Source organism: Nansenia antarctica (genome assembly GCF_963989245.1).
Source record: "Nansenia antarctica genome assembly, chromosome: 18".
In the NCBI taxonomy this organism is placed as follows: Eukaryota; Metazoa; Chordata; class Actinopteri; order Argentiniformes; family Microstomatidae; genus Nansenia; species Nansenia antarctica.
In genome coordinates this window covers 12,213,037-12,227,203 of record NC_137691.1, presented here as the reverse complement: position 1 = coordinate 12,227,203, position 14,167 = coordinate 12,213,037, and the positions used below count along the sequence as shown (strand labels likewise).

The window sequence follows — 14,167 nt, the reverse complement described above, 5'->3', positions numbered from 1 at the left end:
ACAGGAGAGGATGTTCGCTAGCTCTCCTTGCCAGTTGGAAAGCCCTGTGATAAACAGACACATAAAAATGAAGTAAGGTGTCAGTGTGAGAGGGAGATGACCTCATCGTTATGTGGAGGGAGCCTAGAGAGTAAACAGCAGCCTTTTATCTCCCCTGGCGTGGTGTATTACGATGTGTCATACAGCGGGATGCGACTGTCGACCGCCTATCGAAGGACATAATGTCTCCGGCAGGTTTGCTCCCAACTTGGAGCAGAAATGAGTACCGTCCATCAATATGAGGATCTAGTCTCACCTTCAGCCCACAACAACATACTAAAATGTTATACTTTCTACGAATTGTTATTCTTGATGCAAGCCCAGGTTACCACAGGAATGGGGGGGGGGGGGGTGGTGAGGAGGCCAGACTGAAGATTTCTGAAGTGTTTTCTAATTTGTTTCCAAGTAGGCAGCTCAATTTCAACCAATCAGCTCCCCACAGCAATGATCTGAAATCATATGCACTGATTATGGACTGATTGGGCAACTGTTCTGAGGAGGTGATTAGGTGAAGTGAAGTTGTTAAGTAGTTTTTTGGTTGTCTGTTATCTGCTATCTGCAATTATACTATGTGAAGCGCATTGAGTTGCATCTTGTAAGAAATGCGCTATACAAATAAACTTTGATTTGATTTGATTTGATTTAAGTTGTTTATTAATTACGTTGTTTTTTGGTTGTCTGTTATCTACTATCTGCAATCAACCAGCTCCACAGCACAACGGGTAGAAGAGGGATAACTGAAGACGACACCACCACCACCACCACCACCACCACCACCACCACCACCACCTCTCTTCTTGGTATTGTTGTCATTAAGAAGACATTATATCAACCCATTATCTATTATCTAAACTACTGACATACATCATCGTATCATGACGCATATCATATAATTTTTATGACATATGGTTATGAAGTATGCTATCAAAGTAAATTGTTGCTTGGCATATTTGAACATTAGACATTTACACATAATACAACATAATGGAATAGATTTGGATTGGAATAGCAAAGGAAATAGGACTTCCAGATGTCAGGTCAACCTATACTGTATATATTTAGATGTAGTCATGATGGAGAGGAAATAATGTTTTCCACAACACTGTTGTCCTCAGGGGAGTTTCATTTAACGGTATAATTGCTTGGCAGTTCCTTTCTACAATGAAGCAAAGCTGAAGGCAGAGAAGGTAGGTTGGAGAGGGAAATTATAATAATGTTGTCCTGTTCTGACATACACAAAGAAAATTATGCATAATTGAATATTGTTCACTCATTTATGCTCACTAATTGTTATGGAAGATACGCCAAATTAGGCCATTGGAGAATTCGTACACAACATGTTTTTCCAGCATTTACAGATTGAGCCAGTCTTGTCACAGCAATACTCTCCATTCACCTCCAGGTACCATCCTATTGTTCATTCAAAATGGAATGTTATACACTCCACTTTTATAAAGGAACGTTCCCTGTCAAACAAGGCAATGGCATGCTTTCACTTATCAGTGAAATCCCCTGTATATAAAAAAGAAACGTTTATTTTTATTTGTATTATCTTGTGAAACCTAGTTTGTCTTTACGGTAAATACATTCACAGAGAAGTCATAGAAGTTCATGGTAATCACATCAGGTTGCCAACAGCTCTAAAGTTTTGCAATCACTGTTTACAGGAGAGTTCAACAACTTTCTGAAAAACACAGATAAACCTCGAGCCAAAAGTCTCTTTTGTATTCTTGTCTGGCTTCCCAAACTGTTTTGAGAGGAGCATTCTGACGAGACAAGCTGCCTGGTAGGAATAACCAACAGTGCATTTTACTGTGAGCTGTATAAATAATATATATCAGGACATTCAATATATACTGTATATATTATATTCATGCAGGTGAGGTAAGTCTTTCTGGTGTATGGACATGACCTGAGTGTCCTGAGAGTGCATCAGGGGTGAACTGAGGAGGAATGGTGATTTGAGTTTAGTTTAGTTTAGTTTAGTTTAGTTTAGTCCCTCTCCACCCATCATATGAGTTTAGTTTAGTTTAGTTTAGTTTAGTTTAGTTTAGTTTAGTTTAGTTTAGTTTAGTCCCTCTCCACCCATCATATGAGTTTAGTTTAGTTTAGTTTAGTTTAGTTTAGTTTAGTTTAGTTTAGTCCCTCTCCACCCATCATACGAGTTTAGTTTAGTTTAGTTTAGTTTAGTTTAGTTTAGTTTAGTTTAGTTTAGTTTAGTTTCGTCCCTCTCCACCCATCTGCCTCCTGAGCATCAGCGATCCTCTGGGGCGCACTGGGCCATCCTATTCCCATGCACAGAGGGGGGCTACACATAAGTGGGCTCAGCTGGGACGCATGAGTCACTGCATGTAGGAGTCCCACCTGATACCAAGCTCCCTTGGAGACACTCTTACACACTCGCCAATTGAGTATTTTCAACCCAGCGTTCCGGGGTTCACGTTTTTGATCTTACTTTAAATCAGGTTCTTCCTTTCTAATGGTATCAACCGCCCCCAGGAAGGTACTGGGTGGAAGTGAGCTAAGTGTGATTGTTCAGTTTACTATTTCCTTCCCTTTGTCGTCTTTGACTTCAAAGCAGGCGGGTTCGTTCCTGATGCAACACTTGTTGCAGTGTACTCCTCCGTGAACACAAACATCCCTAGTGAGACTCCAGGCTTTGAACTCTGCTAATCCAGCCCACTTTGGGTCTCATCACCCCCCCCCCCCAACTCAACATCACCCCCCCCACCCCCCAACTCAACATCACCCACCCCCCCAACTCAACATCACCCCCACCCCCAACTCAACATCACCCCCACCCAACTCAACATCACCCCCACCCCCAACTCAACATCACCCCCCCCACCCCCAACTCAACATCACCCCCCACCCCCAACTCAACATCACCCCCCACCCCCCCAACTCAACATCACCCCCCACCCCCAACTCAACATCACCCCCCACCCCCAACTCAACATCACCCCCCAACTCAACATCACCCCCCAACTCAACATCACCCCCCAACTCAACATCACCCCCCCACCCCCAACTCAACATCACCCCCCACCCCCAACTCAACATCACCCCCCCACCCCCAACTCAACATCACCCCCCACCCCCAACTCAACATCACCCCCCACCCCCAACTCAACATCACCCCCCACTCCCAACTCAACATCACCCCCCACTCCCAACTCAACATCACCCCCCACCCAACTCAACAAGTAATGCCGTTGCAGTGTATTGAGTCCATGCCTGAATGAAAATCAGTGTGCATCATAACTTCTATCAATTTGTTATCGTTTGTTTACCTGTCAATTATCTGGAGAAATGCTGTTGGATTCAGAGAACCGGATTAAACTGAAATCTGTATGCAGCCCCTTCTTTATTTAATTAAATGAGTTATGTGTGCAGCCATCTTCTTCTTTAATGAGTTAGGCTATGTTCCAGGAGTCCCGCACCAGTAGTTAAACTTATATTTGGATTTGAACATTGCCATTTTGAACTGTTATTTACCAATATTACATAATGACAAGTTTCACCCTAAGAACACTCAGTGGTCCCAAAGCTCATTATGTTTGAAGGAACAACACGTCAATATATCCCAGTATGTGGTGGAAAGATTCAAGAGCACAGTCTGGCAGTACATACAGTACCAATTAGCAATGGCCACTGAACTGAATTTTAAGATATCTTTGTTAAAAACGAATTGCATCATTCCATAACTTAATGCTTAGTGACAGATTGCTCTGACCTGAGTTCTGAAAAAGTGAACCATACACAACAAACCTAACTGGTGGACAACATTGGTGTGACTGGCTTATTATATTATAACCCCTTATAGGGATTAAACATTCAGTTTAGTGTGAAGTTTGCAGATACTGTACACCTTAGTCAAAAACTTAAAGTTTCCCCCTGACATTTAATCCTAGTAAACATTCCCTGTCTTAGGTCAGTTAGGATCACTACTTTATTTTAAGAAGGTGAAATGTAAGAATAATAGTAGAGAGAATTGTTTATTTCAACTAATGCACACCTTCCCAGGGGGTCAGAAGTTTAAACACACTTAGTTAGTGTTTGGTCGCATTGCCTTTAAATTGTTTAACTTGGATGAAACTTTTCAGCTAGCCTTCCACAAGCTTCCAACAATAAGTTAGTGGAATTTTGGCCCATTCCTCCTGACAGAACTGGTGTAACTGAGTCAGGTTTGTATAGGCCTCCTTGCTCACACATACTTTTTCAGTTCTGTCCACACATTTTCTATAGGATTGAGTTCAGGTCTTTGTGATGGCCACTCCAATACCTTGACTTTGTTGTGCTTAAACCATTTTACCATAACTTTTAAAGTATGCTTGGGGTCATTGTCCATTTGGAAGACTTCATTTGCGACCAAGCTTTAGCTTCCTGGCTGATGTCTTGAGATATTGCTTCAATATATCCACATCATTTTCCTTCCTCATGATGCCATCTGTTTTGTGAAGTGCACCAGTCCCTCCTGCAGCAAAGCGCCCCCACAACATGCTGCTGCCACCCCCGTGCTTTAAATGGACTGATTATATAGCACCTTATTCCAAAGCGCTTTTCAATGGCCTCTCATTCACCCATTCACACACTCATTCACACACCAATGGCGGCAAGCTACCATACAAGGCACCGGCCCTGAATCTGGGGTTCAGTGTCTTGCCCAAGGACACCTCAACATGGCCCAGCTGAGGTTCGAACTGCTGACCTTGCAATCATTAGACGCTTGCGCTACCTCGGTTGGGATCCCAACCATCCCAACGGTTGGGATGGTGTTGTTCGGCTTTCAAGCCTCCCCCTTCCCCACACAATTTTGATGTCATCAAACCAGAGGACATTTCTCCAAGAAGTAAGATCTTTGTCCCCATGTGCAGTTGCAAACCGTAGTCTGGCTTTTTTATGGCAGTTTTGGAGTGGCTTCTTTCTTCTTTCTTGCCCCGCGGCCTTTCAGGTTATGTCGATATAGGACTTATATACTTATAAGTGAAATAATCTGTCTGTAAACAATTGTTGGAAATTACTTGCACATCTACAAAGTAGGATGTCCTAACCAACTTGCCAAAACGATAGTTTGTTAACATGAAATGTTATGTAGTTTTAAGCTAACTGTATGTAAACTTCCGACTTCAACTGTAGGTGAGCATAATAATATACAGTATATGCTTTGCTTGTATCTGATGATGATGAGAAATTCTGAGGTGGAACAAATTGGATTGTTTGTTTCATCTGTTCATGCATGAATCGTGGGGCTGTTGGCTTGTGATCAGTACATACAGTAAACACAGTTTATATATAAACTAAGGCTATCTCCAGGGACAGAAACCAACTGATGAAGGTATCTGATGCTTCATTCACAACTCTGAACTTATAGAATTGCAGACATGACATAAAGATTGCTGTCCTTCACTGCACTGGTAGCACAAGTGGCCTAGTTTCCAAACTTTATTGCTTTATCTCAAAGCACGCTTACAGACCCCTGGCATTGGATACTATGGAGGGGTACTTACATGCAAGTGGTCTGGGAGTGTCCTGCAGTGGCTATTTTCTGGGAGATGGTGACCTCTAACCTCTCTGAGATGTTTGAGACTAATGTGCTTTATTCGCCCGTTGCACTCATCCTAAACGACCTATCCAATCTGGGTTTACCTCTGATCAAGAAGTGAGGCTTACTAGGTGGGATTAGAGCAGCTAAAAAGCTAACTGCCACACATATGGAAGACTCCTCATTCACTCTCCCGTAGAGTCTGGGTCCTAACATACCTAGACATAGCGTACCTAGACCTATCAACAGCCCGGATGCATGGGGCGAAAGAGTCAATATTGGTGATGTGGAACTCAATTTCGTTGAGCCTCAAAAGCCTCTTAGAATAACCACCTGATGGAGCGGGGGGAGGTCCCTTTTGTTTTTGTTTTTCGTACTGTTCTGTGTTGAATTTGTTGTTATTGTTTGTAATGCGCTTGTTTTGTGTCGAGATGTTAAGAATTATAAAAAAATATATAACAAAAAAAAACATCGCTGTTCACTAATGAAAAATCTCAAGAGTTGCATGTTGTACCTTGTTCATTGATTAGCATGTCTATGCAAGGTCTATGCAATGCCTGTGCTCTCTCAGATGTCTCTCTCTCTCTCTCCCCTCTCACAGGGAATCGTGCCCAGCATGGCAGCAGCATTTCAGTGGAGCTCATCTGCCTGGCTGATGCTGCAGTTTCTCCATCATGTGGCCACAAGTAGAATTACAGTTTCAGGTGATCTTTACTGCTCCAACTGAACCGTTCCTTGAGAGGCTAGACAGCCTCATGATTTTGTAGATAAAAGTCATCATGACTGACTGAGTCATGTGAAAAAGATAGGAACGTTTTCAACATATTTCAACATATGGACATTTGATCTTCATTTTAACAATATTGAGAGATGAAGGTAATAACTAAACAAATAAAACCGAAAAAAATAAGTATTATGTCATCACGGCACCTACAGGTAGCGCTTGCCACAGTTGATGTCAAAGTACATGCATCTGCCATCAGAAAGAGACTGCACAAATTAGATTTTCATGGGAGGTGTGAAAGGAGGAAACCCTTGCTGTAAAAGAAAACTCATCAGGGCAAGACTAAAGTTTGCCAGAGAACACCTAGACAAACACCATGACTTCTGGAACAATGTGCTTTGGACAGATGAATTATTTGGGCACGGTAACATAAGACATGTTTGGGGCAAACCAAAGACAACATTTGTTCTCTGTTTGAGGTAAAACAAAGAACCTCATACATAGCATGGGGGTGGAAATATCATGGTTTGGGGCTGCTTTGCTGCAGCAGGGCCTGGCCAGATCACCATCATAGAATCCACTATGAATTATTTGTTCTTGAGGGTGCTTGAGGAAAATGTGAAACCATCTGTCCAAAAATGTAAGCTGAAGTGGATGTGGACCATGCAACATGACAATGACAAGAAATTCCAGTAAATCCACCATGGAATGGCTCAAAAGAAAGAAACAGAGAGGTCTGGAATGGCCAAGTCAAAGCCTGGATCTTAATCCTATAGAGATGCTGTGGGGTGATTTGAAACAGCTATTAGGGCATAGTACCAGCTATTAGGGCCATAGGGTGTCCTAACTTTTCCTCAGTAGGAATTGGCATCTTTGTTCATTTATTGTTAAATAAGAAGAAAAGAGAAATAACGTTCATTTTTCATGTTTCATTGTTTTTGGTTCGATTACATCAACTTTATCTATAGATATTGTTTGAAAGAAGATAAAATATTGACGTCCATATTTCTTTAAAAATCTAGGGTGTCCTAATTTTTTCACATGATTGTATAGCCAAACATTAATTTAATTGGTAGGCTATTCCCTATCAGTCATCTATTCAAAGCCGGTCAAGACTGCAAACATACATTTGTTTAACTTGACGTTTGCCATTAGAAAATTCCTGATAAAACACAGAGAGGTTGATATCAGAGGGCAAAAGATTGTTGTTTTTATTTGGACATGTAAGGGTTCTCAACATCCAATCAGTGGCATGGTGTACATTACATCACAAGGGGTTCAACCAATCAGACACTCATGAACAAACAGCATCACTAGACAAGTGTTAAAGAGAGGGTAAACACTGCATGACAACGACTCACACTCCATACCACCACAGGCTCTCCAACAGTTTGGTCTCTGAACGTCAAGTCTCTGATGAATATAAGCTCGTTAACTTGGTAACCGACACACACAACATTACCCATTTTTAAAGCATACATTCCTGAAATCAAAACACTTCCTTGAAGGTCACATACAGCGTAGAGAAGAAGATGCACCATGTGCCTTTATAAACCGTGCAAGTATCCATACTAGAGACAGGCCCGCCGTTGCCTTGAACACTGCGATGCGCTCTAAAGGATGAGTATGTGAAAGGAGAAGAGGGGTCAAGGCTAAACCACAGCAGGGTGGGGGGTCCGTTCCATTTCAATTCAGTCAGTAAGTCATTCGGTCGTTCAGGAAGTCAACTGAAATTCCATTTCCAATTCCATTATCCCTCTATGCTTTTCAACGAGGACAAGTTTGAATTGTCATTTCAGCTCGCCTCTTGAATTGAACTGAACTGAAATGGGATTGACCTCGAGACGGAACCACAGCAACAGGAAGTTCACAGCCGTCACAGGAAAGGAAACAACAGACCAATCCATGAAAGAAGCAATCTGAGATGATTTCACCGAACCGTGTCAGTAAATGATAGGTGTGTACAGTAGTTTTCCAATTCTTACTCTTCCATGTATCACCCGGAGCATAGACAATCAGTTCATACAAGTTAATTCTACATTTCAGTCATCTCGGTACTGTAGTATGACATCTGACTTCATAGTAAATCCATTATAGCAATGTGTACAGTACATATGTACATAATCCTAGTTTACAACACATATTCTTTATTATGACGTGCATGAGGGTGTTACATTGGCTTGGGAAAATGATGATTAAAAAAGACCTATGTTTATATCAAACATGACTGACAAAATGACTTATCCTAGTTTTAAAAAAAGTAATTATACAAGTTCATTAAAAATGGATGATGTGCACAAAAGGCACTTTAAAGTACTCATTTTAAACAAAGGGTTTATAAATTAACAAAACGCAAAAACATTTAAAGGTGAACACAGTCTAGTTATACATGATACATGAAGATGTTAATTTCACTTTTGTAAATAAACATTTTAAGTCTGTGCTTAGTTTATCTCTGAACATAGTTTATGTATTTAAAAAAGAACTTGAATATACTCTTGTTATAATTCTGAAAGATTGTGATAGTCAAAAGTAGAATATGATGCTTCTTCAGACAAAAGCATCACATTTAACAGATAAATCAATTATCTTATTTAATTGACAGCTCCATATGAGAGCGAGAAACCCCATTCCAAGTCCTGACCAGTTTCCACAGGTTGCCTCTACTCAGGGCAGTACCATAATTGACAGCAGAGGGCGTACTTGCTATGTGCTTACCGTTGGTGCATCTATGGCTGTGACTGTGACCCACCCTGTAGTCTACGATTAAACCACCAGGGGGCAATATAATAGAGTAATTGATCCTGCTCTAGTTCTGTTGCTGGTAAACAAAACATTACATGGCAAGCAATAGACTTGCATGGAAACAGTTCCAAATTGACATGTGTTTTCAACAACTATCAGCATAATCTTAACCACTGTCAATTTACGACAATAGCTGAATCATGTAAAAATGGATGGACTCACAGCCTACCATTCATGCTGAATGTGAGATACATAACCTTGATTCGAGCTCTACCCACACTCACAGTTCCATTAGAGTTTGCCCCCAGTTTACTGCTACATCATTAGTGATGATGGGTATCATTCCCATATTCCAGAAAAGGCTAGAAAATCTAAATCCCCCCCCCCCCCTCGCATAAGGCCTGTGATGTCACTTGTGCGTTTTTTTATCAAGGAAAGGCACCGCAAACAGTCATCGTTGAATTGTCATTATTGTGTGAGTCAGATGTGACAGCATCAAGACATGCAGGGACAGAGTAGGGCAAGCTCTGAATACCGTGCACACAACAGCCACAACGCTTTGGGACTGGGCAGAGAGGCGGGACTGACTGGGCTTAACTGGGCCATCACAGTATTGACACAGTGGTGTCATCTTTCAGTACTTAGCTACTGTATCATCTCCTTGCTCCAAAGAAATCAGAATAAAACCATGTAATGGAACCAGTATGGTGAGACACTATTGTAGGAACATGACTGTGTGTATGGATGTCTCAACCAAGGGGAGGAGAGGCAGGGGAAGGTAAGACCACTGTTCTGTTAATATATCACAACATTTAGCGCTAAACTGCTCAGGCGGCAAGACTGGGTTTGTCTAGGTTGGTTATCACATTTCAGATCAAAAGGAATATCGTAACAGTACTTTCCAGCATATTTTATCTGCATTAAAAGCATTACATAAATCAGACTTGAACAGGCAAGAGGTTGCTTTAAGGATGGCAAAGTGTAGATCTAGACTAGAGCATGAGGCATGTTTTAAGAGCTTTCATCTTAAAACAAGAATCTTGAATGCAGGTGTGGGTCCCTGTCTGAATAGGTATTTGGGTATCTCAGGGGTGTGACGCTAAGCCAGAGTAATATCCTCACAGTTTTATTACGAAAAAGTAGAAGGCTCAAACATGCAGTGACAACCTATGGTAAAATAAACCTCTTTACCATCTAGAATCTGAATATTGTATATGAGAGGAACAATCCAATGGAAAAATCCAATTGTTCCAGAAATTGAACAAGTTCTAAGTTCTCAACTAAGAGCTGAGCTGTTGTTTACAGTGCATGCAGAAATTCTGTGGGCAGGAGCAAGGACAATCGGAGTGGAATAGTGCAAACGCAACCTAAACACAGGAATAAAAATGCTTTCCCATCCCACACATCAGACTGATGAAATGTGTGTCGTTTGTGGCTCATGAAGAAAAAGGCAGAACAAATAACACAAAGCAGACCCTTGTTTGATTATTGTTTTTGTTTGTTGGTTGTTTCTCTATTTTTGTTTGTTGACAAATGCCATTCACGTCATCTCCTTGCCTGTTCTGTCTTGGCCTGTACAAGATTAACACTTTAAAAAAGAGACATACTAATCTTAAATGATGTACAAGTTAAACTACTTTTTTTTTTTTACCACAGGTTTCTTACAATTAGTTGGTATATTGGTTCAGTATTCTGCATCTCATATACGTATACAACGGCGTCGCTATGTTGTTACTTTGTTGAACATCCCTTATACTACAGTACAAACAAAAGGCATAACAACTTCAAGTAAGTCTCTATGTACAGCCAAAAGGCCGGCGGCCATTTTGGGAATAGTCCTATAGACACAGTCTGGTTAGACTGAATGTCCACTTCAGTCCAGAGAGTGGGCTGTCTCACACACCGGGGAGGGTAGAGGAGACATCGTCTGGACAACCAGTGCAGGATGAAGACCAATGCCATCATTTCACAAGTCCTTCACTTGCAGTCCATGAAACGCTCTAGAGAGAGAGTGACCTGGCCACGGTGGTCAACATTTTCCTTCATTTTGAGGTAAAACAGAGAACACTTGTTTGCTTCCAGGCGATTTTACTCATTCTTTTCACGTCTTCTTCTTCTTTTTTTTAAATCAAGCTTCACAGAATTTGTTGTGTGATGTACGTTAAACGAGGCTAACGAGGCTAACAGCCTCTCCCACCCTGCCTCGACACCACGGCAACCCGGCTCACTTGAGTAGCTTCCTGAATTCAAGCAAATAAAGTCGAAAAAACAACAAAACCAAGGAGGGAGGGGGAAACATCCCAGCCTTGCTTCCTCCTCACATACATCATCAACACTACATCACCCCCCTATTCCCACAGGCTTTCCTCCGACTGCTCAAGGCAGCCCTGAATCACCGTACCCCCCCCTACAGGACCCTCTACACCACCACCCTCCTCCAGCTACATGGTGCCTGACTTGTCCCCGGCTGCGTTAGCCGCGTTAGCTCCCGCGGCGTTTGACGCCGGGTTGTTGTTGGGGAGGAAGATCTTCTCGGTGGGGGTGACGGCTGGGCTCCCCACCCCGGAGGAGCTGGAGCTGCTGGAGCGGTGCCCGGCGGTGGGGGGCGGACGCACGGGCCTCATGGGCGGCGGGCGGAGCTGGGCCCCGGCCAGGCGGGCCGAGAGGGCGGGCTTGAAGGTGCTCATCATCTCCGAGGTGGAGCTGCTGCTGCGCCTCATGGCGGCGTCCGGGTCGCGGATCATGATGGTGTGCAGGGGGCTGCCGGGCTCCGAGGGGGTGGCGGTCAGGGGGTTCTTCAGGAGAGGCTCCAGGGTGTCCAGCACCACGTCGGGCGCCTGCTTGGCCGTGTTCTGGCGCTCCAGCTCCCGCAGCTCGTGGAGGGCCGTGTTCATGGTCTTCTCGATGTCCTGACACACACACACACACACACACACGCACGCACACATACCCGAAAGCGCGCACGCAAACATACACACACGGCACACACACGCACCCAAAAGCACACACACGGCACACACACACGCATCCAAAAGCACGCACACACACGCGCACACACACACACACACACACACACACACACACACACACACACAGAGACAAAGGACATCAAAGGACATCATTAGTGTCAACTTATTGCAGAGCCGAGCTTGCTGTTATTGCAGCTGTGGAAGCCCTCACGTTGACACAAGATAAAGGACATACTTTGAGGTGGAAGTACTTCAGATGAGAAGTGTAATCTCTAACATGTTTAACGTACAGCTTTGATCAGTGCTATTGAATCTACAAATTGACAGACAGTTGTGTGCCTTGTTGGTCTCTCTGGGTCTGGGATTAGAACCTTCAGTGCTAGCTACTGCAGCGCTAGCTAGTGCTAGCTTGTTATTCAGCTCCACGTCTCCCAGTAGAGGAGGCGTGTCTGTCTCCCAGCTGCAGACTGGTCTTGACATTCACACACCGCCCTGAGCTGCTGCTCTCTGACAGACAGCACGACATGAGGCCTGCCTCTGATCTCCAAGACAACCCCCCCCCCCCGTCTCACTCATCACACATTCACCACAAAATCACACACACACACATATCACATACTGTATATATTATATTATAATGATGATATTATATATATTGTGTATATACACAAGACACACAAACACACACGCAGACACGCAGACGCACACATGCACACACACGCCCTCCCTCCGTCTCTGTTTTGCTGAGCTCTCCCGTCTGAATAACAAATTAAGCGAAGACCGCGCAGAATAATTAAAGACCAGAGCTAGGCTTTAATCATCCACCTACGCCGTCTCCTGAGTCTGGACACGCAGGGCTGAAACGTGGCCCGGACAGAAGACGGCTCTCATTAGCGCCAGAGATCATCATCACGCTGCTATGCAGTGAGAACCGGAGGCCGGTGAGGGGGTTAACCCGTGATTAATTTGTCCTCTCTGCCAGTGACTTCATTTTCAGTATAGGCCATGAAATACACAGTATGCTGGTGCGGTTTTGCTTAGAATCAAGGATAGCACAGAAAAAATGTCCATATTTATGACTGTGTAGATTATTCAATATCATCACTTTCACCTTCACCAATAATGGCTTAAGTCATATTTTGTATATAGATTTTATATTTGAAGTCATATTTTCAAGTTTTGAGAAAAACGGAATAAACTGGACCAACAAATTATTTTTTTAGATTTTTTTCATTTGTAAAATAAGATAGAATACATGATATTTAGGCAAAAACATAATTTGCCTCAAAAGTGACTTAAGCCATTATTTTAAGATGAGGTGACGATATGTTCTACAGGGGCAGGAGTGAGGGTGAGCACCCCAGGGGTGAGGGGGGAGGGGGAAGGGTGAGTGCCCCCACCTCTGCCAGGGCCTCAGCCTCCAGGGCCTTGTGGTCCCCCAGGCTGCTGTGGCGGGTGGCCCCGGGCCCGGGCCTCAGGGGGTGGCCCTCGGGGTAGGTCTTCCTGTCGGGGTAGTTGATGCTGCCCACGCTGCCGAACGTGCCGATGCGCCTCTTCTCCGGGCTCTCCATGCGGGCTCTGCTCACCGCCACCTTGTGGGGGCTGCTGGGACAGGCGGCGGCCCGCGGGGGGGTGTCCGTGCCCCGGGTAGGGCTGTGGGTGTCTGTGCTGCTCCGACGCCGCGGGACCGCAGCCCCGTCCGACCGTAACCGGACTCTATGAGAGAGGGAACACACACAGAGACTCTATGAGGAGAGAACACACACAGAGACTCTATGAGGAGAGAACACACACAGAGACTCTATGAGGAGAGAACACACACAGAGACTCTATGAGGAGGGACACACACAGAGACTCTATGAGGAGAGAACACACACAGAGACTCTATGAGGAGAGAACACACACAGAGACTCTATGAGGAGAGAACACACACAGAGACTCTATGAGGAGAGAACACACACAGAGACTCTATGAGGAGAGAACACACACAGAGACTCTATGAGGAGAGAACACACACAGAGACTCTATGAGGAGGGAACACACACACACACACAGACTCTATGAGGAGGGACACACACAGAGACGTACAGACTTACATTTACATTTTTTACATTTAGCAGACGCCTTATCCCAAAGCGACTTACA

The 14,167-nt window shown here is 43.8% G+C and overlaps 1 protein-coding gene across 3 annotated transcripts in view; it reads right to left on the bottom strand.

Moving 5' to 3' along the window:
* Positions 1 to 11,494: 11,494 nt before the first annotated feature.
* srgap3 (SLIT-ROBO Rho GTPase activating protein 3) overlaps positions 11,495 to 14,167 on the bottom strand; it is a gene marked incomplete at both ends in the record, with an annotated part of 88,688 nt that continues 86,015 nt past the window's right edge. For all 3 annotated transcript variants that reach the window (XM_080548109.1, XM_080548108.1, XM_080548110.1), the window contains 2 exons: positions 11,495 to 11,962; positions 13,423 to 13,738. In XM_080548109.1, coding sequence (XP_080404235.1) covers positions 11,495 to 11,962; positions 13,423 to 13,738 — 784 coding nt within the window. The remainder of the gene's footprint in view (positions 11,963 to 13,422; positions 13,739 to 14,167) is intronic.